This window comes from Myxine glutinosa, chromosome 12 (assembly GCF_964187855.1).
Source record: "Myxine glutinosa chromosome 12, kmMyxGlut1.1, whole genome shotgun sequence".
In the NCBI taxonomy this organism is placed as follows: Eukaryota; Metazoa; Chordata; class Myxini; order Myxiniformes; family Myxinidae; genus Myxine; species Myxine glutinosa.
This window is the reverse complement of record NC_136272.1, coordinates 34,459,017-34,486,300: the sequence shown is the minus strand read 5'-3', so window position 1 is coordinate 34,486,300 and position 27,284 is coordinate 34,459,017. Positions and strand designations below refer to the sequence as shown.

Below are 27,284 nucleotides of genomic sequence, written 5' to 3'. Positions count from 1 at the left end.
CTTACACTACCCGCCCCGGGTACTCGTGAAAGGGGTCCACTCTTCCCCCATCCACACCTTCGCACCATGCACACCACTCCGTACCACTTACTCCAACTCTCTCCACACACCTGTACCTGCACACCTGTGCTCTCACACCTGGTGCCACCTGCACCCTTCTCTCCCCAAGCGCATTCGCGCTGATCCACAACACTCATTACTCACACACTGCTCCACACAGCATCATCTCATCTAACTACTCCCCTCTGAAACTTGCGCTTCCCAGTCGTCCCTTTAAACTATTGCGCTCCCTCGTCATTATCATCCACACTAAACTACCTGCGTCCCCACTACAGGTATCCTTGTCACTAACTAACCTTAACGTTACCTAATGTCATCTTCGCTAGATCCCTACACACAATATAACCTAACCCACCCGGGCTAGTTTTCACTGCCATACACCCCATAAGCTATTGCGCATTTGCCCCCCCCATTTGTGAGGGATGACAGAGTTGCCATCCCACCACATCGGGCATCTCCCACTACCAATTTTTGCACATCAAATTTCAACAAATTAAAAATTTGCCAATCCCTACCCATCATCTGCCAATCACTACTGCCAATCCCTTGCCAATCATCAAATTTTGTTTTTCTCTAATTTTGGGTCTAAAACACTAACCTCATCACCCAGTCTACTCACTAATGCCTCTCGGTGCGCCAATTCCTGTCCAAAGCCCGGCTTCGTAAAGCCAAGCCATGAATGCGGGTTGTTCTGTGCCAGCGGCTGGATGCGTCCGGCACTCGGTGCAGGGACGGGGGCTTACCCGGGCCGGGATCCCACGCACCATCTCGGCGTGGAGCCATCCAATGTCCCGATCTCGACCTGCCGGAATGCCTCAACAAAAAGTGGTCGCCATGACGACCCTTCCTATCCAGCTGCCCGCTCCACCTAGTGGAGCCTGGACGCGGCCGTTCCACGCGAGGCCCGGCACGCACCGAGGGCCCGATTCGGCTAAAAGTCGACCTAACCTCTAAACCTGTTACCGTCGATGCTTCACCTGGACACTTACACCCCGCAGCCCGTTCCTTGCTCACACATCCAGCCGTTTCCATGCTCCTCGTACCTTTCCTTACACACCCAGGTACACCCATTCCACTCACAGCCTTGGTCACACACCTGACCACCGAACACTTTGGCACACATTCGTTGGTCGCACACCTCACCAACACACCTCTTCGCGCCCCCTCCTCGGTTACTTCCTCTGTGACAATCACAGGTGTGCTCTCATTCGCACACCCAACCACGTGCCTCACTACCAATTCCAGCGTGCATTCCCACTCACGCTCTACCATTCCAGGTGTGCATCCTTTCTCACCTGTCACAACCAACTCACGCTCCTTGTCACTCTCACTACTCTCACCTCCTTTCTTGACAGCGCACTCACCCTTACTCTTGACAGCGCACTCTTTCCTCATGCACCCGTCCGTTACACACCTTTCTCGCACACACTCTCCCGTTACACACCTTTCTCGCGCACACTCTCCCGTTACACCCTCTGTAACACTCACCACAGGTGTGCATTCTTCCTTGCCTTTGACAGCGCACTCTTTCCCCATGCACCTGTCCGTCACACACCTTTCTCGCGCACACTCCTGCGCACACTCTCCCGTCACACCCTCTGTAACACTTACCACACCGCGCTTCCATGTGCTCCCTCGCACACGCGCTACGACCGACTCGCTCTCGCCAGCACCCTCACTCCTTGGCACGCACTTTTTCCTCACACACCCCAGAGTCGGACTTTCTCGCACACCTCCTTTTTCGCACACCAGACCTGTCGCACACTTCACCAACGGCCTCTCACGAACACCCGGGTCCATCTCGACCCCCAAGCTTCTTAAATCCCCTGGCGCATCATACGCACGACCATATTGGTCACCACTTACACCGGGTCCTCTTCCTCTTCGCTTCTCCTCCATCACCTGCGAATCCCTCATCCGGTTAATGAGCACATCATCACGATCCAAACACAGACTTTGGACCAATTCTTTTATCTCCTCTTTTATCTCTTTCTTATCCCCTCTCCGTCGCTTCTTAATTTCGCTCACCCCTTCTTCCACTTCTTCTAATTTCTGCTTCACCTCTTTTATTCCCCGGTACGTCTCCTCAAGCTCGTCCTCCAAGGCTACCTTGACCGTTTCCATGTGCGTCCTCACCTGCCGGTCCTTCGTCTCCATTACCTCTATCACCTCGTCCAACCTCGTTGTCAATCCCTCACGTACCATCTGACATTCCCTCTTCGTCGCTACCAAGTCATTTTTTAGGTCATTTTGTGTCGCTTTTAACCCTCCTATTACCGCAGTGTTCCTTTGTACCTGCTCCACTAACTCCGTCTGTCCCACCGTCAGCTGCTCCACCTCCTGCGTCAGGTCCTCTATGCCCCCTTGTAACTTTACAGTCCCCTTTCTCACCTCCTTCTCCATGTGCTCCTTACAGTGCCTCACCTCCTCGCGCACTCCTCCGACCTCCTCACTCACTCCTCTTCTGATCTCTTCTCCCATCACTTGCATCTCCTGCCCAGATGCCACCCTCATCTGCTCCATTTCCTCCCTGTGAGCATCCAGTTTGGTTTCTACCCCCATTCTGACCCCCTCTATCCGCTGCTCCATTTGTTTAACTTCCCTTTCCGCTTGGTCCCTCATGTCCCTCAATTTGCCTTCCATACTGTTTTCTAACCCCTCTAACCCCTTTTGCATCCCTTCCATTTGATTCTCTTGAGCGGCCATTCTGTTTTCTACCCCCATTAACCCATTTCTCACCTCTTTTATCCCGTTGTCTAACCCCTCAAAATTATTGTCTAACTTCCCAAATTTCTTGTCTAACTTCTCAAAATTATTGTCTAACTTCCCAAATTTCTTGTCTAACCCCTTAAAATTATTGTCTAACCCCTCACCGGTACCCCTCGCTTCGACCCTCATTACCCCCATTTGGCCCTCTAATCGCTCACTATCAGCCCTCATTTGCTCACTCTGAGCATCCATCCGGTTCCCCATTACCCCCATTTGGCCCTCCAATCGCTCACCCTGAGCATCCATCCGGTTCCCCATTACCCCCATTTGGCCCTCCAATCGCTCACCCATTTGTTCCATAAGGGCCCTCATTTGCAACATAAAAAGGTTCGAATCCACCAGGGGCGCTGCCACGGTCGCGGGCGCGGTCGCCGTGACCAGCGAGGCGCCATTTTGTGCGTCTGCTACCCTCGCTGCTTCGCTCTCCTCACGTCCCTCAATTTGGTCCTGGACCGACCCTGCCTCACTCTCCTCTACCGGAACCCAGCCGACTTGGTCTGCCATAGCGCGACTTTCAAAATTCGGGTTTTTATTTTCGTAAAACAAAATCAAATTTCGCCGTTATAATTTCGAGCGCGGGAAACGCGCTCCGGATCGAATTCTACTTCCCAACACCAAAATGTTACCCTAATGGTACAATTGGTGTTCCAAAATTTGGGCCTAATAAATTTAGTCCCAGGTCCGAATTCCACTCCTCGACACCAAATGTTACGGACACGACTTATTAAGATGTTATGCTGGGCCGAGCGGAATGGCCGCCGTGTTCGCACAAGTTACCCGATTATACTCGAACCTTGGCCGAGTCGCGCTACGCTAAATCAATTGAGGAAAGGACACAGCGGCTGGGTTAAAATGACACGACACCAGGGGTACGGTTCTCAAGACCTCCGGAGGAGGTTATAATATTGCGGAAGGTTAGATTACAAAGACAAGAGAGACAGCATAGAAAGGTGGGCACTTAAACACGGTCTTATCTTAGCCCCGACAGACGACAGATAAACGGGACAAGACTGACTCACACGGGGATTGATGGCAAGGAAAGGCAGGTAATCGATGGCTCAAGGTGCACTCTTGGCTCAGGGACGGAATCGACCCGGTCCGGTCCAGAGATGCGGGAGGTCTCACAGGAGTGACACGCCCTCGGCTAGTTAGCTCCGCCCCAGATGGAATCGGTCCGCCCTTCTTATTGGGTGCGGGGGGGGGTTACCGGGCTCCGCCCTTGACGAGGAGCTGACAGTGAGCCCCTTCGTGGTAACCCCGTCGGAGCGCATGGTCAATGGCGGCTAACCAAGCCGGTGTGAGGACGCACACTCCCCGCACGCCGTTGTTGTAGTTGTTTCATGGGGAAGATGGGAGGAGGTATGGGGAGGTCCTAAACTCACTACTGGTGCCATACAATCACATTCTGGTGCAACGAAGAGTCAGAATTAATGGAAACGAGTCCTTAACTGACATAGACTAAGAATAACTAGCAAGAGGTCCGAAAGTTGTCTACGTGAGATGCGGTGGACCTGGGCACGACATTTAATGGGGGAAGAAGGGGGAGGTCGGTTCTACAGAGTGTTGTTTACAGACAGTGGGACTAGGGAATGGGGGATTGGGGATAGTTGGGGAGTATTGGGGAAATAGGGGAATATTTACAAGCGGATATGGAGGCCAAGTCCCATATCCGCAACAGTATATATCACCCTGATATATATTATCAGGGTGATATATACTATCACCCTGATATATATTATATAGTATATATAGATATATTACTTATTATTACTATTATTGTCAAAATCAAGATCTAAACCACACCAATGGTTATCAACAAAAAGAATGTATTAAAAATCACACAGGAATAATGATACAACCATGATAGCCAGCCACCATACAATCAATATCTTAGGATGGTACCATCTGTTAAAGTAATCGAACTCTCACTGTTCCTAGTACATGGAAAGAACCTCTTCAATGTCTCTATAACCTTCAAGGCGAAGTTGATTCGCTCCGGCGATCGTTGGAACAATGTCCGATCAAGAGCAACCGAGGCGTAGACAGTCGAAGCGACACAGAAGTCACGTGGTCCAACACCCAGCAAACTCGCGGGAGCATGGAAAATCTCCAAAGACTCGTGCCGACGTACACGTTTGCCGTTCAATCGGCGAATCGCCGTGTACTCCTCAAAGGCCGCTTTATTTCACAGCCGTCCCCGGCAAACCACCGGAGGATAAGCCCAGCCGACACGACAAAAACCTGTTCCGATGAAGGCAGCGCGTGGGGCGAAATGGCGGACGGCTCTCACTCGAGCCGGAGCTTCTAGGCAAGGATTCTCCAGAATCTCAATGCCGATACCTGACTACGCAGGCTCCACAATACTCAGGCGATATCACCAATCGCATGAGATTCTTTCCAGACTCAAAGTTCCCTCGACGCCGTTCGCTCGACCACGCTCGCAACGGAGCTTCAAGACACATTTCTTCTTCGACCTTTTCCTCACGACCTCTTCTTCTTCGCTCGTCGTTTTCCGGGGCACGATTTCCTGTATCATTTTAAGTTAACCTTTTAAACTTTAGATAGCTGTTCCTGAAGAATAAACCTTTTGAGAATAATAATAATACATAATATCAGAAACATGTCAAGTGGGTGACAACCACAACAGCGGAAGTGATGAATCCGTAACACATGCCCCTAGCACAATACCTGGGACACCCCCCATAAACACATTCCTTGCTCGCGCACGATAAAATCCACACAGAGCATACCTCCTCCAGGCGGAATTATTTATGTTCTGCATCCCACTGGGAGACACCATGCATATGTGCTTATACCAGCAATGGTACCCTGCAACGCACGTTGCAGGGCAACGCAAAGTTGCTTCATGATGAGAATAGGAAAAGGTGGGAGGAAGGGGAGGGTGGAAGGGGAGGGGTTCTGGAGAGCTATAGTTAGTTGTGGGAATGCTATGTGTCATATAATTATTTACTCAAATGCAAAGGCAAACAGGAATGCAAAATCTCAAAACCCAGGGAATTACTAATATTATCATCTAATTCACCATGGGATTATATCCGATTTTTTTTTGAAAGTTGTAAACCCACCTTTTAGCTCCTGCTTGGTTAATGTCATCAATCACGTCCAAGACTTCCCCTTGCTGTTAGCGTGTCAAATGACCTGATTTCTGATTTACCTGGAATAACACCTCGGTGTTAGTCAGCCTCTGACAGGCATTCTCCCTCACGTCAATTGTTACTGTCATTACGCATCGCATTGCGTTTTTTCATTTCCCAAAGCTTTTCCCATCCACATGCAAAGACGTTTAAATCCTAAAATATAATTACAACACAAATGCTAAGAAAACTCGATTTCACGAACCAAAGTATGAAGTAGAACTACATTGAAAAATACGTCTCAAATTCAAACGAGGGTTCTACCATGAATAACACCTCTGACCGCAACCTCATGTTAAATTAGTTCCTCCAGGCATGGGACCAATGTATCTCAACATCCAACATGCTTCGGACCGCACACCCTGCACCCGTACACTCAGACGAGCAAAGAGTGCGTGCTGTTAAACAACACATATCAACAGCTGAAAAGCAAAACAAAAAGTCTACCTCTCTAACCACTTCGCCTCGCTGCACCAGTGGATGCTCCGTCATGCGGCCTTAGTACAAGTCTTTTATGATTTTGACATTCCAAGTCCTACACGTTTTATATCCTCAATGAAACAATCGATCCAACTTCACACCCATTTTTTTTCAGCCAGCTATGGCCGCACGTGATTGGCCACCTCATTCGCTGAAGATGGCTGGGCCCTAGCCATCCTCAAAAGAGGTGAGGTGGGCAATCGTTATCCTCATTATCATAACACAGCTGTTCTCAAATACACTGGTTCTAGCAGTATTAACTAATTCAAAATTTTAAACATTATAACTCATCTCATATCGTTCCAGTATTTCCTTTTATTATCAAATACTTTAAAAACTTTTATTTTAAATTTTCAACTTTTTCAACTGTCGGTCCCCATCTCTGGCACGAGTACAACCTTTCGGCTGTGGACAAACCCGGGTCCCTTTGATGTTATCATCCTTCAGAATGTTTTCATTCCTCCCGTGCGTTAGTTCATTGAGCCCTTACAGCCTCTGGACTGAGCTTGTCTCAAACCATGTCTGTCTGAATGCTAATCGACAAATTGCTAGAACACACACACATAACCGTGTCTTCCCAAAACGAATGTTCTTCATTACAAGTTCAACAATCCTTTTTCGATTCCGATTCGTTTTCAATGTGAAATCTTTGTTTGATAAAATGCATTTTATTCTCTTTAAACTTTTGAATCAAATCATCCCAGTAACATTTTTACTGGTTTCTCAAATGAAAGCAACAATTTTGGGCTCTCAGTTATTTTTGTCTTTCCTGACACGAGTCATCTATGAGTCGTCTCGAGGTACGTTGTTATATGCATGTTCTCAGTCAGCCGCTCCAATTAACCCTGGCTTGATGGTGCACACATCACACCAGGGCATCACAGCGTCTGCGGACACTGTTTCTGACTGTTTTTTTTCATTACATCACCGATGTTTTTTCTTCTTCATTTAAATATACAACAACAACAACAAAACAACAGGCATTTTAAGGCCATTTTCCCTGCAAGAGCGGGGGTTAGCCGTCGGTTAGTTAGCCGGTTAGTCTTCATTTAAATATCTGAAACTGAAATCACACTTCGTCATACTTTATCCTGATTCTGATGCAGTTTTCTCTGCCTATGCCTACTATGGGTTTGAACATCGGTCTCACTAAAGACATTGTCAAAAAGACTATCGGTCTCATTGACTTTTCTATTATTGAGGCAATGTCCAATAACTTGCCTGTGATTTGAAACAAAACCCAAAGCTTTTTACTTCAGACCTACATTGTCCTGGGATGTTTTCACTCCCATTTCTTTTTCATACATGAAGTGCACGCAAGTACCTCTCATTGGTCTACTACTTCACTCTCCTTTCTCGAATGGTTTTCCATGTCACTTCATGGAGGCAAAATAACTTCACAATATAACAATGGATCCAAGTTTACAATTTACAAATACTGCACACAAACACACGTGCCAACCAATGACTACAAGATACAGGGAAAACAGTTATTCAAACAACGAGTACACACACCTAGTTTAAAACACTTTATCCAAACACTTTAAAACACTTTATCCTGGTGTGTACCCCGATTTAGAATAGGTACACCGTATCCCTGCGCATCGTAAGAGGCGACCAAGGGTTGGCGTCAGGAAGGGCATCCGGCCATAAAAACATTGCCTCAAACAGGGAACCATGATTGTCATGGGGCCCGCAAGGCTAACCCCCGCTCTAGCGGGGAAAATGGCCTTAAAACGGTCATTCATTCATTCATTCATTCATTCATTTCATTCATCCAAACAATGAACACACAACCACTTATTTTACGTCAGATTCGAGAACATCAAATTTCAATACGTTTCTGTTCTGGCTTCAAGGCGAAGCATCAATTCCCAATTGTATCAATCAGCACAATTTATAATTTTCCAGCTAACAACTTCAAGCAACACAACTTATCCACTCCACTCACACCTTGTGAGGAGTCAACAACTTGATTGTCTGATCAGGACAATATCTCAATCGATGAGAACCACCGCAACAGCACCACGGTAAATCAACTCGTACACCAGCATGAAACCGCACAAAATCAACTGTTCAACACATACTCAAACTTTACACATACCAACAATGACCAACGAGCACGAGCATTAAATCGCTTCACATTTTTGGGCGACGTTGCTCTTGGGGCTGGAGGAGGGCACAGCACATGACAGTGAAGTCCACATGTGGATTCGAAAGGTCCCTCGCCTGTTTACATAAGATTTGAGCGCTTGAGTTCACAATCGCTGATTGCTGGAACCTCCATCTCCAGCCGGTGAGCGTCAGTCGCCCCACGTTAGGCGCCATTAATTGAGGAGGATTAATTTTGATCATTATTATTAGGTCAACACAATTATAATGAAATAATCGATTGTCCTCTGCATGGGTTTACATTGAATAATATTTTTAATGATCGGGAGAGGGAGTCTGACTTTTATACACAAAGAACATACCAAAATACAAGGTACTTGAAGTAAGTACCTATCAAAAAGTACATCAAAGGAACATCCAAATACAGAACAGTAACCTCATTTCGGCCAGGACACTTCTCTACCAGTCGCTCAGTGATTTCGATTTTATAGCCTCGAAAGCGGCCGATTATCTCATCATCAAGGCCACAGCAGATGTAATGTTTTGAATTATGCCGCAGTACTCCAAAGCCTGGTGTTGGCTTAGTGGTTAGGGTGCTGGCTTGGGATCCTGGGATCCTGGGTTCGAATCCCGGTCGATCGCTGAATTAACGCCAGGGGGGTTGACTCAGCCTGTCATCCTTCCGAGGTCGGCAAATTGAGTACCAGCTTGCTGGGATGAATGATCTCGGTGTGTACCCGGATTCAGAATAGGTACACCGTATCCCTGCGCATCGTAAGAGCGTGACCAAGGGTTGGCGTCAGGAAGGGCATCCGGCCATAAAAACATTGCCTCAAACAGGGAACCATGATTGTCATGGGTCCCGCAAGGCTAGCTAACCCCTGCTCTGGTGGGGAAAATGGCCTTAAAACGATCATTCAGTCCAAAGGTTGCATCACGTATGGGCGAGAGGAATTGCAGACATCTTGTCGCCCAGGGGGCATCTTGACCTTTCTTTGTATGGACATGCATATATTCAGTTTTAAGGCCATTTTAGTAACCAAAATACAATTACTAATTTGCTAACATTATAATTCAAATTCACAACCATTTAAAATGGTACACTATTTCGTTTAGCATTTATGATGTAACATTTGTGAGATGTGGGTACAAAGGTGCTTGCATTTGTCAGTCGAGGACAGAGACCCCTGTGCTCCAGACATCTCCTGCAAACACTCCAAGTGAGGAGTTGGCTGGCCTTCACCCCACCCTGCCATCTCACCAACAGCACGGCTGGGGCACAACACTCTCAGAGCAGGATTTATTAACTAAATAGTCTCCAATAATTAATCACCTTCATAATTATCCAATTAAAATACATTTCTCCTTTGTTAACATCCTTACTGAGTAAAAAGTGTGTGTTAGTTAGTTGGTTGGTTAGTTGGTTAGTTAGTTGGTTGGTTAGTTAGTTCGTTGGTTAGTTGGTTGGTTCGTTGGTTGGTTAGTTAGTTGGTTGGTTAGTTGGTTGGTTAGTTGGTTGGTTAGTTGGTTGGTTAGTTAGTTGGTTAGTTAGTTGGTTGGTTGGTTAGTTAGTTGGTTCATTGGTTAGTTAGTTAGTTGGTTGGTTGGTTGGTCGGTTGGTTGGTTGGTTGGTCAGTTAGTTCGTTGGTTGGTTGGTCAGTTAGTTAGTTGGTTCGTTGGTTAGTTAGTTAGTTAGTTGGTTGGTTGGTTGGTTGGTTGGTTGGTTGGTTGGTTGGTTGGTTCGTTGGTTGGTTGGTTAACATCTTCGACAACGCATATAAAACGAAAATATTTGGCAGGGGCAGAGCTTGGACTGCACATGCGTGTTTGATCCACATTTGCTGTGCAAAGCTATTTTCACCTGGGGCAGGTCAACGTGACAATAAGAGCGTTCAATTCTTAATCAAATTGACATTAAAATGTAAAATGGAAATATTTCTTTTTTATTAGCACATGTATTTATGACCTTGCTTATTTATGATGGGGCACCTGCCTATCTATCTATCTTACAAAATATACCTTTTAATGCCAGCAACAAGAAAACATTTTTCCAGCACAAGTAGACCTCATGTCTGGAGTTCAATACTATAGCACATTTGTTAAATTAAAAGTCAAAAGTTGTGCATAATTAACTGTCGCTTGCAGGATTTTTAGTCAAAGTTAGATAAGCCTTCACAAATCCAGCTTTGATTAGTTCCCGTTTTAATTTAGTTTGTCATCTTAGTTCATATGCAGCCAAGAATCATTGCTGGGCGCACCGTTGTACCGCTGATGCAGTGTCACCTGCAGGTTAGCAGAAATTTGTAATTTGGCCAGGGTGTCGGCGATAACTCACCTGCTCTTTGTGAAAGGCACCGTGGGACATGTATTTTCCACCAACCAATGCCAGCAGATGGAACACAGTTTATCGAGGGATGGCGCAGTCTTTAATGCCTTGTCATACCCGTGAAACACCAGGATGGCATTTTATGGCCGAGTCGGGATTCTACCTGAGGCTAGACATCGTAGAGGCGAGGGTGCACGCCTCTCGGCCATCCTGCCAACCCGTTGGTGAATCTTGCTCGGTTTTATTAGGGTAAAAATTTTTTTTTATTTCTCGTAAGCACACATAAATTATTCCCATTGGTACATTGGCTCGAAGAAAGGAAACAAAAAATCCAAAAATAAATCTATAAGAAAGAAAACCAAAAATTCAAAAATTAACTAAACCTATAGATTTTCTGAAAGGTTTCTTTTTTTTTTTTTGACAATTTCTTAGCATAGATGTTCTAAAAATTTTTGCCTATGGCATGTCATTTGGAAACTTTCTATATATCTGGAAATTGTGGTAAAGATGGAATTGATAACCTCTACTTATAAAAACTGATGTGAGCAATATTTGTTTTAAATCCGATATGTATATACTGGTATATATAATGACTTAATTTAGTGTCTTTAGTCTTCACCTCGATTTTGCCTCTCAGGCCACCTGTGTCCTGAACTCATCCGTCTTGCACCCCCACTGCACATGTGCGAAGATGAGTTGGCATGGCTCAGCCCAGTTGAGCCAGAACACAATGTACGCTGGGACAGCACTGTTTGCGTGCACAGTAGCGCTGGCCTTGAGATAAAACGCCTCATGGCCAAGGCCTTTAAAAGTCCCCTGACAGTCACTCAACAGAAGCAGGTGAGCTCCAGCATCCTTTTGTACAAACATTTCGAAATCGCAGTGATTTAGACTATCGACACGTGTGTCCATCAGAAGGCACTTTGTCCATCATTGTCTGTCGTGCAGTATGGAGGTACCCATGTACATCATGAAGGCTTCACCTCAAAAGTCTTCACTGACTGACGTTGAAGGATGCTCACTCAAGTGCTTGCAATGTAGTTTGACAGTAGCTGTTGGTGCTTATCATTACCAATAATGGCTATGATATAACAACCAACACCAATGAAATTGACTGCCCCCATTAAACTGGTGATAATATCATGAGCAACCAAACAAAACGTCAAAAAGATCATTTCACATTCATGCTGCAGGATTTCCCATCTTCAAAAATATTATTCAACAAGAGCAATTTGTTAATCACTGAATTTTGCATAACGTTATCTGGAAAGCAATGTTTTCATGGGATTTATGTATATTTAGCGGAAAAATAACATCACGGACTATTTGTGAGCAGATTAGAACAATTTTTGACGAAGCACATTTGATAATCTGTTGGTCTAATTTATTAAGGAATGTTCCATAGCACCGTTACTATGTTGGTGATATTATCATTAAGTTGATTGCTGTATTCTGTTCTAAAAACAACACTGCGCAACGGTGGATTGCGACCTGGCTGTTATTTCTTCGGGAACTGTTAATTGAGCTTGTTTTCCTTGGCCTTCCGTTGTTCCTTGGCATGCTGGTTGAAGGGCCCACATGCCATGGCTGTTCTGGAAGTCGGCTGTGTTCAATCTCGCCGACACTGACTTCCCTCCTCCGGCTCTTCCTACTGCTCCAGATCTCCATATACTGCATCTCTGTATTCAGAGCAGTATCATTCATTAATTGGCTCACTTCCTAATTTTGCTAATCATCATGTAATGGTACCCGAAAAAGGCCAACCCCTGCTCTGCAGGGAAAAATGGCCTCTAAAGGTGGTTCTAGGCTTATTTAATCCTATGTCTGCTTTTAATTTTGTTTCTGCTCCAAGGTTTATGATCTTTAAAAAATTTAATTTCCACTTTTTTTGTTATAAATCCTCTTACCTACTGTTACATTTTAAAAATATTAACACCACAGGGTGAGGGTAGAGTCTAAAATCTGGAAAGGGCCACTGGGTGAAAAAGCAAAGATAGCCGATGGGAAATTGTGATGATTAAATGAGATCGAGACAACTGATTTGATGGCTAGACAAATTAGGATCACTAATCGGTCAGGCAGCCTTAGCTTTGACCTGATCTAGAATACCAATGATTGGAGGAGTGCCACCCCAGACATGGGAGCAGTATTCCATCGCCAATGTGATTTGAGTGAGTAGTTGATGAGCACTGAAGTATTTGTCTTGTTCTTTTGTGTGTAGCACAAGGCTATGGGGTAGTATCATTGTATGAGGGTGCGTCTCTGCCTCTGATGCAATTCCCACTGTAGAGTAAGGCAGGAATTTGGAATTTGGCCATGGTGTGGGCGATAGCTCGCCTACTCTTAAGAAAGGACACCATGGGATCTTTGCTGGGAGACGGGACGCCCAGTTGTTTAACATCCATCCGTGGGAAAGCACACGCATTAATGAATCGCCCTGCCTGTGAAACACTGCGATGACAGTTTATAGCTTGGTTGGGATTCAAACCAAGGCTAGTCAGCTTAGAGGTGAGTATGCGTACCTCTAGGCCTAGGCCATCCTGTCAGCCCAAAGTATTTGTGAGCTCTGAAGAAGAAACCAAGTTTCCTTGAGGCAGATTTGACGATGTTGAAGATGAGGGTGCCAGGAGACATTTATGGAGATGATCACACTGAGCATGTTTAAGTTTACCATTCCACTGAATGTTTATGATGCTATCTTCATCATTGTACCATACGCTTGAATTAGAGTGTCTGTGTTGCCGAAGCAGTTCCTGGGTAAAGGTTATGCTCGGTAATTTGCCATTGCCTTTCCAGCTGTCGTGGTGCAGAATTTTTTTCAAGGTGCTGGCGATAGCTTACATACTCTGTGAAGGCAATATGGGATCGCTAATGTCCACCACCTAATTCTAGCAGATGGGAACACTCAATTTAACATCCATCCGAGTGACCGTGCACTTTATTGTGCAACATCCAGCCTGTGAAGCACCAACCTGACAGATACCTCTTCACTCAGAGCGCATTGACATCTCGTCTCTCCTGCTCCCTCATTGGAGGCCGGGTGTTGACTTGGCTATGACGCAGCATGCCTGGTCCCCACCCCTCACGTCCCTCGGGTTTGATCTGTCCTTTGAAGCATTGTTCAAATACTTAGAGGGGGAGTAAAGGGGGCGAATGGGAGGCGGGGCTTGAAGAGAAACTAAGCCATGTAAAAGATGAAAAACAAAGGGGTTAGTGGGAGGAAAAGGGCTAGCCTGAATGATTATTATCACAACAAGCTAATCATAGGAATTTACGAGATACACTACCCAGGCACTAATGAGGAGAAAATTTATTTCTTTTATTGTTTTTTATTCATTTATTTATGCTGAAGGACCAGTCACAGACTGTATAGTCCTCATCGAGGCCAGTCCTTAAATAAAAGAGCTGCATTGATAGAAAAATGAAGAAAGAGAGAATAGTCGTGTATTTGAGGAAGAAAAAATCTGCTTTTTGAAAAGGAAAGATCATATTTGGAAAGACATGAGAAGGTAAAGAGGTCCAGAGTTTGGCAGTGGAGGGGAAGAAACAAACATAGCCCACCCTTGAGTTGCCAATGGCCACACAATAATCATGTGATGTGGTGGCTTGTCGAGTATTCCGTGGTCTCGCTAATGGTGGAGGTACACATGCAGCAAGTTCTTGGGAGCAGAAACTAAAGTAATATCTGTAGGAAAGAGGGCCAAGCTTGCAGCGTAATTCTAGCAGGTTGAGTTTTGAGATCAGATTGGGAGAGTTGATAAGTCGGATTCCTTTGGATTCAATTCTGTCCAGGAAGTATGTGGAGCTAGAACCTCCCCAGATATGAGAGCAGCACTCTATACAAGGACGAATTGATCATTTACATAGTTGAAGCAACTGTTGGGAGGAGAAGAATCTTTGACATCTGAACAGGACTCCTAGGTTCTTCGAGGCAGACTTAGTTATCTGTGTCATGTGTGGATTCCAGGATAAATTTTATGTTAGGGTAATACCTAGTAGAAATATTTTTTTTCAATACATAGTAGGTTTATTGAATCACATGGTGTAATTGTGGATCCTCCAAAGGAGGTTGGAGAGTTTAGAGGAGTTTTAGAGAGAGAGATAGGAAGAAATTGAGTTTTGGAAGCATTTAACTTAACCTGATTACATTTGCTGCACTGGGAAATGTTGTCCAAGCCTGAATTTAAAGAGGTGGCTGTGATCAAATGAGATGTAGATCGAGTGAGAGAATATGGGGCAGATGGGAAAAACATGGAGGAATGTAATGTCGAGTCATCAGCATATGAGTGCATTTGGTTATTTGTAGAAGAAATGTCATTGATAAAAAGAAGGAAGAGTGTTGAAGACAGGACAGAACCCTGAGGGACACCGCTGTTCATCGGGAAGGAGGAAGATGTTGAACCATCAACAATTACAGAGATAGAGTGGTCGGAGAGAAAGCTCGTTATGAGAAAGCAGAGTGAAGGAGGAAAGCCGAAAGAGGGAAGCTTGGATATCAGACCCCGATGCCAAACTCTGTCAAAGGCTTTTGGGATACAATGCCGACAACAAAGGATTCCCCAAAGTCTCTCAGAGAAGAGGCTCAAACATTCGTAATGTAAGAAAGGATATCACCAGCAGATCTTGCCTTGCGAGAAAGCCATGTTGATGGTCAGATAGAAGCATGAGATTCAAGAAACTTGAGGAAATGGTTATTGAGAAGACATTGAAAGACTTTGGAAATAGTAGAAGTCAGAGCGATAGGACAGTAGATGGAAGGGTTTGAACGATCACCCTTCTTTAAAATAGGCTGCACTAAGGCATGTTTCCAGGAAAGAGGAAAAGTTGGGGTTTTTAAACAAAAACAAACAAGCAAGCACGGGTGCAAGTTCTGAAGTGCACTCCTTCAAGACACGGAGGAATGCCATCTTGTCCGTATGCCTTGCTTGTGTCCAGAGAGGGGAGGACTTTTTGACTGCATGAAAAGAGATTATAGGGAGGGGTATAGGATTGGTGAGGGTGCTTCAGAGGGAGATCGAATGTTAGTCATCCATTGTGGAATTTGAGGAGAAAAGAGAACCAAAAAGATTTGCCTTATCAGTCGGAGAGACAGCGATAGTATCATCGAAATGGAAAAGTGAAGGAAAGGTAGAGCGACAGAAGTTGTTGGTGACACTTTTAGCCAAGGACCAGAAAGATCTATTAGTGGAAGAAGATGAGAGTTTGTCACATTTCTTTTGGATAAAGGAATGCTTGGCCTCACAAATAACATGTTTTCAAACATTTCTGGCAGATATGAAAGCTGAATGTGAGTCTGAGGAAGAAGTTTTTCCATGTCTGATATGCCGCATCTCCTGCACAAATGGCCGCAGAGCAAGGAATTATGACAGCCCCTTAAGAAATACTTCATTCCTTTTATAAATCAGATGCTGTGAGTGATCATTGCTTTTGCATTTAACTAATCTTTAAATTCTCTGGAGTATTCTTAGTAATTTGACGATGCAGATTTTTATTTTAGTATAATCCAAAGTATTGTATATAGGCTATATATAAACGTTTCTGTCTCCATATCTTTGTAAACATTATTGGTTTGTAAATCTAGTGTTTGTAAATTGGTCATCATGCATAATGCACCGCAGCATGAGGAGAGTTGGAATAGTGTGGTAAAGCTCATTAGTGGGAATGAGAGAGACCGTGACGTGGTGGTTGGCAGCAGACATAATAGCCTGTAGGGAAGAGCTCAAGACAAGACTGTTCCATAGGCGAGAAGAAAAAGCTCCACAGGCCAGTGTGATAGAATAGAGGTGGGTATTGAATGTACACTTGGGCAGAGAAACAAGGCAAAGATTTTTGCAGAGCTCTTTCAACCAGGAGGAGCACAAACCGCATGGAGAAATGAGAGGACAGGAGGTGCAAAACCAGAATAGAGCCAGTAATCCATCTTAAGGCCACCAACCTGCATACTACCGTTATGCTTCTGGATGTGAGATTCCATTGACACAGAAGGGCTTAGATTGTACAATCTCATGTTGGAGAAAGGGGGTGGGGCAAGACTGGAAGCAGTAGCACCAGACCACAGTGGGGGAGCATGTCTAACCCTAACACTCCAAATGAAGACCCTGTGGCATTATGGTTGGAAGCTTTAAGTGCAGGAAGTTTGCAGTTCCATTCCGGTTTCGTACTGTTTCCTTATTTGACGCTGCTCAGCATTGGGAGGATAAGAGCACGAATAAACCCTTTGGGTTAGCATCACTTGGAGAAGGAGATTTCTCCCTCAAAGTGCCCTGCTGGTTGCGGAAAGAAAAGCGCTGCAACTACATCCAGTAGTGTAGTTTAGTACGTAACTTCCCCTGAGGTCAATGGCCGTGCTTGTCTGGTTTTGTACACCGTTATATGCTCAGGACGGTAAAGTAAGAGCTTGGTCCTGTGAAGAATTCTGATGTAGTGGCAGGCATTTTATGCCAGCTTGACGATATGATCTGTCCAGGTACTCGAGACTAACTCTTCCAGAGGCTGAGCACTGAAAAATATTGGGGCATTTACCTGTGGTCCATTGTGGAGTAACAGTGAGAATGTGGCTTTTCGTTGCACTAAAAGGTATTCCAGGGAGATGACCAGTTGTTTATTTCCTCCAGTTTGCCAGAAAGAAAGATGTCCTTGAAGGATAGCAAGAACAGGATTGGTCCCAGAACATTACCTCTAAAAGTCAGGTATTCGGATGTCATTCCAACCAAAGTAACCGCACTACTTGCGACCACACAGGAAATCGGATAGCCAGTAGTATATGGTGATATGCATGGCCATTACTATAAAGGATGTATAACAAAGAACCCTGAATACCATTTGCTGAGAGTTTGGGAATGTATGTGGAGTACTTGATAGAATCAAATGCAGGAAAGGTGTCTACTTGGATAGCCCTCGCTTGAGACCTCGTTTGGGATTGAGAACAGCCATCCATTGCTGATGCAGAATTTCTCTATCATATGTTTGTTGAAGCTGAAAATGAAAGTTTACCCCGCCCTGAGAAACTAGGTGGGGCTGATGTTTCGGGCACTATAATTTGTTGGAGCCAAAGGATAATGCCGGAAGTGTCAGCCTCACCTTATTTCCCACAGTGGTAAACTTGTGCTTTCTCAACTTCTTTTTAGCGAAAATCCATCGTTGATGCATTCCATCACTCGTCTTTACCAATATTACTAAGCCGGGTGTTGCCTTAGCGGTTAAGGTGGCTGGCTTTAGATCTTAGAGCCTTGAGTTTGAGCCCCTATCGTGCCTCTGAAATAATACCAGGTGGGTTGATTCAGCCTGTCATCCTTCCAAGGTCGGCAAAATGATTACCAGCTTAATGGAAACTTGGGCACCATCAGCGGCACAGTCACGCTTCCAGAATATGATGCAACTCGCAGCCACTGGCTGCATCGGAAACAACAGCAACCAGGTTTACTACTTATTATCTTGAAGAAGCACACTTATCTGAATGACTCTACTGTAATAAATCCAGAAATGGTCACCAAGCTGAGTATTTGTTGATTCAAAACATTTAAATGAAAGTCAGAAATCATGGTAGATGCTGATATTCCTCATGTTAAGACTTTGACTATCATTAATGATTTCTTGGATACATCCAAGGTGTCTGCAAGATGGATCACGATAAACCACTGATTTTTAACGCATAGCCTGTTGGGCAAAGCCGTCGATAACAGCGTTTGTGTGTATGTATGTATTGTTACGTTTGAGTGGGTAAATGAAGAAATACCTGAAGAAACTTCAGAATGTGTAGATGAGCATGCTCCGAGTGTCGTGAAGAAGAAGAAGAACCCATCTTGATGTACATAAGTAGAGTCGAATGTCTGGTTAAGTGTTTTGGCGTCTCCACACGGAAGAGTGGAGTTGTACGATCAAAGGGAGGCGCAAAGCGCCCCTCCCTTTATATAAGGGATCTTTTCTCTGTATGCAGCTTTTACATGGGGACTGAAAATGCGTTTCTCGGCTTCTTTTGGATGAAATTGGCTGCAAATTTCAGAAGTAAATGCTTTGTGCGATCAGGTAATATGTTCCAAATTTCAGCAATGTCCGTTTATGCATTCTCGAGTTATATTTAGGAAACCCTCTAAATCACGTTTGTGTCTGTCCGTCCATCCGTCTGTCCATCCGTCCGCCCAAAATGTGTTGGCACTCATATCTCAAGGACTATACATCGAAACTTGGAATATATTTCAGCCAATAGGTCTAGTTAATGGCTTTCAAAACAAATTCCACCTAAGTGCAATAGTTTTTCCTTTAAAATTAAATATATATATACATAAATATATAAAAATATATACACACTTGAAACTCTTCAAAATGTTATTACACAAAACCTAATGTGCTGGCCCAATGGCCTAATGGATAAAACATCAGACTCCCAAGCTGGGAATTGTGTGTTTGAATCCTGTCCGGGTTGAATATTCTTTCCCCTTACTTTTTCAAGTATTTTATATCTTTTTTAATAATGCACATCTTGTACAATGAGCAAATTAATTTTGTTCGTATTTAAAGCATAATTATTCTTGAATCCGAATTTCAGCGTCATTATGAGTATTGTTAAAGTCGACATCATGTGCTTGTTGAAGTGGACATCTCTCTGGCCATTCCCAGAGAGCCTCTTCAGAGCCGACGAGTCTGGCATTTCACTCAGGCCGACTGGCACGGCTGCAAGCAGCCATCAATCATCTGGACTGGTCTCCCATCTCTACTGCCTCTGACATCAATTCTTCCTGGGAATTCTTCCAAAGCAAACTGCTCTCTCTCATGCACAGATTTATCCCATCTCATCTTCAGTTGTCCTACCCTTCCTCCCGTCTATGGTACACTGAATCTTGTGGTGAGGCAGTTGCCCTGAAACAACTTGCCTTTGCCTCTTGGAAGGCAAATCCAACTGAAGGCAATCTCAGTTCCTTCCACCAAGCTTGGCACAAGTGTGTGTCTACCCTCAGGAGTGCCAGGAATCACTATCTCTCCACATTCAAGAATGAGTTCTCAAACCTGTCTCCTTCCTCCAAATCCTGGTGGCGTCTGGTCAAATCCGTTTCTGGTGTTTGTTCCCCCTCCATCCCCTCCCTCACCTCAAATGGCCACACAGTTGACACCGCACGTGACAAAGCCGAATGCCTCAACTCTGTGTTTGCCTCTAAATCTTGTGTCCCAAACCCATCTCTCTGTTCTCACCTTACCCAGTCGAACCCAACTGCTCCTGGACTCTGTGTCCTTCTCTCCTGACAAGGTGGAGGAGTTTTTGTCAAACCTCAACTCTGATTCTGCAACTGGACCAGATGGCATCAGCCCACGGGTCCTAAGATCCTGCTCTGCCGCTCTATCTCACCCTCTCTCTGTTCTTTTCACCCTCTTTTGCTCAAGGTTATCTGCCAGCATCTTGGAAATCAGCAAACATTACCGCTTTACACAAAAAAGGTGCAAAAACAGATCCTTGCAACTGCAGACCAATCGGCCTGCTCCCAATTATCAGCAAAGTCATGGAATCCATCATTGTTTCAGATATCAAATCCTTCCTCTTCTCCAATGGCTTGATCTCCGATCATCAATTTGGATTCAGACCAAGTCATTCTACTCTGGACATGTTGTTTCTGCTGTCTCAACAATGGATGGAGGTACTCAATGCCAAACAGGAAATCAGAGCCTTCTCCCTTGACATATCACGTGCCTTCGATACGGTCTGGCACCCAGCTCTGATCACCAAACTCTCCTCCTATGGTATCCATGGAAATCTCCACGCTTGGCTTGCAGAGTTCCTCTCTGGTCGTAGTCAACTTGTGGCCCTGAATGGATTTCTCTCATCTCCCCATCCTGTTCTGGCTGGAGTTCCCCAAGGTAGTGTTCTGGGCCCTGTGCTTTTTCTGGTCTTCATCAATGATCTCTCCGACTCTGTGGAAAATCCTCTCTATCTCTTTGCTGATGACTCCACTCTGCCGCTCCATTCCTCATCCCTCAGATCGGCAGCCTGCAGCCTCCTCACTCTCTGCAGACCTGGACAAAATTACAGACTGGTCAAACAAGTGGAACATGTCTTTCAATCCTGACAAATCTCACACTCTTACTAGGTCTCTCCGAAAAGACCGACTGGAAAACCCTCCCATCTACTTTCGCAACAATCCTCTCCAAGAAGTTCTGTCGCTCAAGCTTTTGGGTCTCACTATCTGCCATGATCTTTCTTGGGTAACCTAATTTCCAAGTTGGCCTCCAAAGCCAGTCGCCGACTGGGCATCCTCCGCCGTGCGAAGTCCTTCCTTGGCACACCTGAGCTCACCACATACAAGGCTTTCATCCGCAGCTCAATGGAATACTGTTCCCCCCTCTGGGCCGGTGCTCCTGCCTCACACCTAGCTCGGCTTCACGCTATTGAAGCCAAAGCTTTCAGAATCATTAGAATCTCCTGCGATGAAGCTAACTCTGAGCTCTCTCTGTGCTCTGTCCCCCAAATATTCCTACAAGTCGCACAAGATCTGCCAGCAACCCTCTTATGGTTAAACTGCCAAAATCTCGGCTCTCTGCTCACCTTCACTCTTTCATTCCCCTTTTCTCCCGCCTCTGGAACAAACTCCCCCACTCCCTTCAATCCTACTCCTCCCTCCAGGTCTTTAAAACAGCTGTTCACCACCATCTCTTATTTCCCCCCATTGAAAAACCTTGATGTTTTCTACCCCCGCTAATTCACCCCAGATACACTTTTCGAAATTCCAACTTCTTTCCTGGAAGTCCTTGCAGTGTCCATATGTTTTATACCTCTCCCACCTCCCCCAAGCCCTCTTCCTCCCACAGTTCTCTCGATGTCCTTGCTCTCAAATGTTGTGTTTGTGTCCTTCCCCCTCTCTCCCCATCTTGTCTACCGCTCCCCTTATTTTGTGTTTTATGTCTGGCAGAGGGGCCAGACGGAAGCCTCTCCTCGGTGAAAGACACATAAAAGCCCGCTTGGAGTTTGCAAAAAAGCACCTAAAGGGCTCTCGTACTGTGAGAAACAAGATTCTGTGGGCTTTTATGTGTCTTTCACTGAGGAGAGGCTTCCGTCTGGCCACTCTGCCATAAAGCCCAGATCGGTGGAGTGTTGCAGTGATGGTTGTCCTTCTGGAAGATTCTCCCATCTCCACACAGGATCTCTGGAGCTCAGCCAGTGACCATCGGGTTCTTGGTCACCTCTCTTACCAAGGCCCTTCTCCCCCAATTGCTCAGTTTGGCCAGGTGGCCAGCTCTAGGAAGAGTCCTGGTTGTTCCAAACTTCTTCCATTTAAGAATTATGGAGGCCACTGTGCTCTTGGGAACCTTCAATGCAGCAGAAATGTTTTTGTCGGCTTCCCCAGATCTGTGCCTCGACACAATCCTGTCTCTGAGCTCTGCAGGCAGTTCCTTCGACCTCATGGTTTGGTTTTTGCTCTGATATGTTAGGTAGGAACTCTAGAAAAGTTCATATAAAGGGCCGCCCTACATCTGGCAAATAAAATGCATTTACTTCTTCATGCAGTTGTATGAATCAAATTGGTGCCCCTTTATATGAACCTTTGTAAAGCATTACTTGGTTCCTCAGAACACAAGGGTTGAATGAATGAGTTCCTTATAGTCAGACGACTTCTATATTTATTCGCATAAACTTGAAGGGATAAATGGAAAAGGTACATTGATGCTAAGTGACAAACCTGAACGTTTGATCTTGTGGCTATGTTGTTTGAATACCTAATTTTACAAACTATTTGGCTCCCTATTGCATCTGTTAAGCTCTTGTCCTTAACCCGGGCTGATGGCCACAGTTTGTGAGGTTATCTGTGACGTATTATGCTACTTGTATTAATACCTATGTGGTTATGTTGACTTGTGCGTTGTCTTCCTTTCCTTTTCTTTGTAATGGCGATGACATGACGTGACATTACTTGTTCTACTGCCTGCAGGTCCTTAATGAACTGGAAAAGGATCCTAAGTTAGTATATCACATCGGACTTGCGCCAAGCAAGTTACCAGACCTGGTGGAAAACAATCCTCTGGTGGCCATTGAAATGCTCCTGAAATTGATGCAGTCAAGTCAGATCACAGAGTATTTTTCCATCCTTGTCAACATGGACATGTCCCTGCACTCCATGGAAGTGGTCAACAGGTATAAACATTGCCTCATGGGCAACTTGGAAAAAGGGAAATGAAGAAGAGGTAGTCGATGTAGTCGATGCCCATCATCCCAAATGCATGCCAGATTTTTTTTATCGGAAGGTAGGATCAATAGATAAAATGTATCGGATATGAAGTTAATTGTAAAAAGAGAAGTACTCCATCGTTTCTTTTTAAGGGCATGCCAGAATGTTACTGGTGACTAGTTTTACAAGCGTACAGTGTTCTACTTCAAAATCCGTCGGTGTTGAAGCCCAACGTAAATTGTTTTTGAAAAAGCTTCCAAAAAGTCAAATGCGAAGTTGAAGGGGCAAATCTCGAATGATAACACAACATACCTGCTTGCCATGTCAGCATTGCGAACACACAGATGCTTATTGTGTTAAGGATCATCTCGATCAACCTCATACAATGGGAGCTACTGATACTAAAATCTACTCTGGGTTTTCTTTCAATACCATGTGTCATTGGCTTTGTTTTTTGTTGCAATACAAAGAACATGCAAACATAACATTTGTTGGAATGTAACCAAACCATTTTGGACCAAGATGTTTGGGAATTGTGGGTTTAGAGGGGGAGGAGGAGGGTTAGGGTGGGGTTGCCTGTAGTCGATGCCCATCTGAAAAATCGAGGAAGGAGTACATTGATATTAAATAGGCAACTTTTAAAATGATGTATAAATGCTCGGCGAGGCCTTTTGTGCATGCGCTTTGTGTTTAGTGATTTGGCTCTGCTCGCTGGGCACTTTTAACCAGCCGTTGCTAGCACGGAATCTGTGATTGAAATCGTCTTTTAAACAGAATTTTCAGCATTTAGACGAAGGAGTGGCAATTTCAAAATGGTTAACCATAATTGTAAGTCTGGTGTTGGCTTGATTGTTAAGGTGGCTGGCTTAAAGCCCCCGTCATGCCATTGAATTAACACCAGGTGGTTTGACTCGGCCTGTCATCCTTCCTTTAGAGGCCATTTTTCCCCACAAGCGGGGGTTGGCCTTTTTCGGGAACTGTTGTTGTTTTTCGGTCCCCTTTTTGAAGCAATGTTTTACGGCCGGATGCCCTTCCTGACGCCAACCCTTTTTGCCGCCTTTAACGACAAGCAGGGAATTACCAGTGAACTGGTACTCAATTAGCCGACCTCGGAAGGATGACAGGCTGAGTCAACCCCCCTGGCGTTAATTCAGCGATTGACCGGGATTCGAACCCAGGATCCTAGGATCCTAAGCCGGCACCCTAGCCGCTAGCCCAACACCAGGGTTTTCGAAGTCGGAAAATTGAGTAACAGCTTACTGGGATGAATGAGCCATTCAGATATCCTGCATTGGAGTGGCGATCCATCCAGGATTGTGCCCAAGAGCCAAGGAAACTGCTTAGGCAGCCCTATGCATCTGAAGATGCAAAAGGATGGTTGTGTTATTCTTCTTAACGATAACTGTCTGTTCCTAAATGTAAATCAGACTCAAGGAAATGTAGGAATACGAGAAATATCTGTGAATGCGAGGTGTCGGGTTCATACCATTTCCTGTTAGTACAAGCAAGTAGCAGCAGCAGTGTATATGATACAGATGCACACACAAGGAAGGATACTTTTCCTTTTAGTAATAGATGCAAAAATCTAGTATCATTTAGCTTGTGGCCACTGAACAAAACAAACAATCTATAACAGCCCTCACAACAAACAATCTATTTATAACACCCCTCACAGACAATCTATTTATAACAGCCCTAACACCAAACAATCTATTTATAGCACCCCTCACAACAAACAATCTATTTATAATACCCCTCACAACAAACAATCTATTTATAACAGCCCTCACAACAAACAATCTATTTATAACAGCCCTCACACGAACAATCTATTTATAACAGCCCTCAAAGATCTCATAACTCCATCTACCACCCTCCCTCCCCCTTTCCCAATATGATTAATGGTGAATATTTTAAACTTACCCTTTATATTCACAAGCCCCAGATGAGTCCTTCCCGTCGGTGTTCAGAAGCATCTTATACAGATACACATTCTATTCACTGGCAGTGATCCATGGTGGGTTTGTGTTGCACACGCCCGTCCACTCGGGCCTTGCACCGATCCACATGGTCGGAAGTTTGCAGTACGGGCAGCGGCCCAAAGTTCAGTCTTTCGTTGTGCAGAGGCACAGCACTTTTTCTCAGGTACTTTTCCAAGTATTTTCGACTTATTTTAGAGCTTTGTGAGACATTTCAGGTAACAATACTTATCCTGGACACATGATCCACTTTCTTTCGCCTCGATCACTCAAGTTCCCTGAGGTTTCTGCAGATGTGCACTTGGCTTTCTGAGGCGAATTATGTCATTTTGAAAGTCGCTTATTGACAAAGGAAAAAGGGAAGATACACATGTACCCACTCCACTGCCTGATATTTTCGACCATACCTCAGCATGCACATGTGGCCCATTACACGCATATTCCGACCTGTAACTGTCCCCAGGCACCTGATTATGTATTGTTGCTGCCTCAGTCTTTATCTGTTTCTAGGAGGGCAGCTGGCCTTGCAGCCACCACTCTTCCTGGCAAGTTATCCCACTTGCTAATTGCTCTCTCTTTTAATCTTGGTTCTCTAGTTTATTGCTCTCTAGTTTAAACAACCAAATTCCTGTGTAATGGACGTGTAGGGAAATTTACTCTAATGATGATTAATTTGGGTTTGTTGGTCGTTGTGGGCTCTGTCCCTGTATGCTCGATTCCATTTTTACCCTCTGTTTGTCTGTCTGTCTGTCTGTCTTTGTGCGCACAGAATAAATATGATTTTTTCTGCAACCGTTGGTCAGATTGACACGAAATTTTCACCAAAGGTGCGCCTACTCCTGTAGAATTTTTTTAAATGATAATTATGGCGTCATAGGTCATGTGGTATGGGCGCCATCTTGGAAAAAACGAAAAACTTTGCACCTCCATGTCTCTGAAAGTGCTGCATAGAAAAAAATTCGAGACGGCTCATTGTAAAGAACTCTCCATGGGGAATAACATATATTCACTAGAACGGCACTCAGCATAAAGCATACCTCCACCTGGTTGGCCATATCACTCAATGGTGAAGAATCACTTAAAAAATTATACTGGCTGGATCCGGATCCGAATCTTCACCAAAATTGAATCGATTCTTCCTTGTCTCACACACAACCTGTCCACCAAGTGATGTCATCGGTTCCTCCATTGCGACGTCATAATTCGACAAATACAAAACTTCATCCGATCAAGATGAAATTTCTTGAGTGTCATCTCTGGATAAATTGGTGGAGAAAAAAAATAAATGATGACGTCATTGGTTACGTGGTTCGGCTGCCATATTTGTTTGAACACAAAAGCCTTAAACACTAAAAACACGTCCTGGCGAGGGTCTGCGATCGCTGATTGCTCTTTCTTGTTATTTATGTAAAGCTCACTTTATTCTGGTGTTGGGGTCATTGCCTCTTCCTCTTTGCTAGATTGACTACTGCTGTTGACCTGCCACCAGAGTTCATTCACTTGTACATCTCTAACTGCATTTCCACTTGTGAAAACATAAAGGACAAATACATGCAGGTGAGTAAGCACCATTTTACCTTATAAGTGGAAGATTACAAAAACACGCTAATGCTGAGATTGTGCAGATGCATCATTTGTCTAACTGGATAATCCAGACATTTCCTGCTTGGCTTGATATATTTGGAGATGAGATGGGGTGGGTCAGGGTGGAAGAATTGTTATTTGTCTCCACTTCCATGATGCGATGTGCAGTAACAATAATATTGCAGTGCCTTGCTTACTTGAATAAGTTGGTTTTATTTGTTGACCGTTTTTTTTTTGTATACATATTCAAGGCTTGTGGAAGAGCTGGAACACAGAACGGATCAGGGTGCAACATAACAAAAGGAACAGCAGAATGAGTAGGCATGGAGGGAGAAAATAGGTGGAGACGGACAAACGGGTAATAGGTAACGATGATAGATAGGGTAGAACGCAAGGGGTGGACAACATGGACACAAAAGCAACATTTTGGGAGGGTGGGAGGTGGTTTAAATGGGTGTAGAAAATATTATGGATTGGTTGATGAATGATTTGAGATTGTGTTGACCAGCTGTCTTGAAGATGGTGGTGGAGTTGGAACTTGTGTAAGAGATTGAACATGGAAGATATGGATCTGAACAGTCAGGAGTGGAGGAAATGCAACAACACAGTGGGGTAGAGGAACACAACAGGGAAACACTTTGAGGTAGAATGTGCAAATGGAAGAATGCTG

The 27,284-nt window shown here is 44.6% G+C and overlaps 1 protein-coding gene across 4 annotated transcripts in view; it reads left to right on the top strand.

Annotated features, from left to right (window-relative positions):
* Positions 1–27,284, top strand: part of CNOT11 (CCR4-NOT transcription complex subunit 11) — a 58,847-nt gene that overhangs the window by 19,231 nt on the left and 12,332 nt on the right. For 2 of the 4 annotated variants that reach the window (XM_078766730.1, XM_068132776.2), the window contains exons 4-7: positions 11,540–11,742; positions 18,203–18,319; positions 22,815–23,017; positions 26,491–26,587. In XM_078766730.1, coding sequence (XP_078622856.1) covers positions 11,540–11,742; positions 18,203–18,319; positions 22,815–23,017; positions 26,491–26,587 — 620 coding nt within the window. The remainder of the gene's footprint in view (positions 1–11,539; positions 11,743–18,202; positions 18,320–22,814; positions 23,018–26,490; positions 26,588–27,284) is intronic. The other 2 variants (XM_078766731.1, XM_068132777.2) reach the window with 1 other exon arrangement.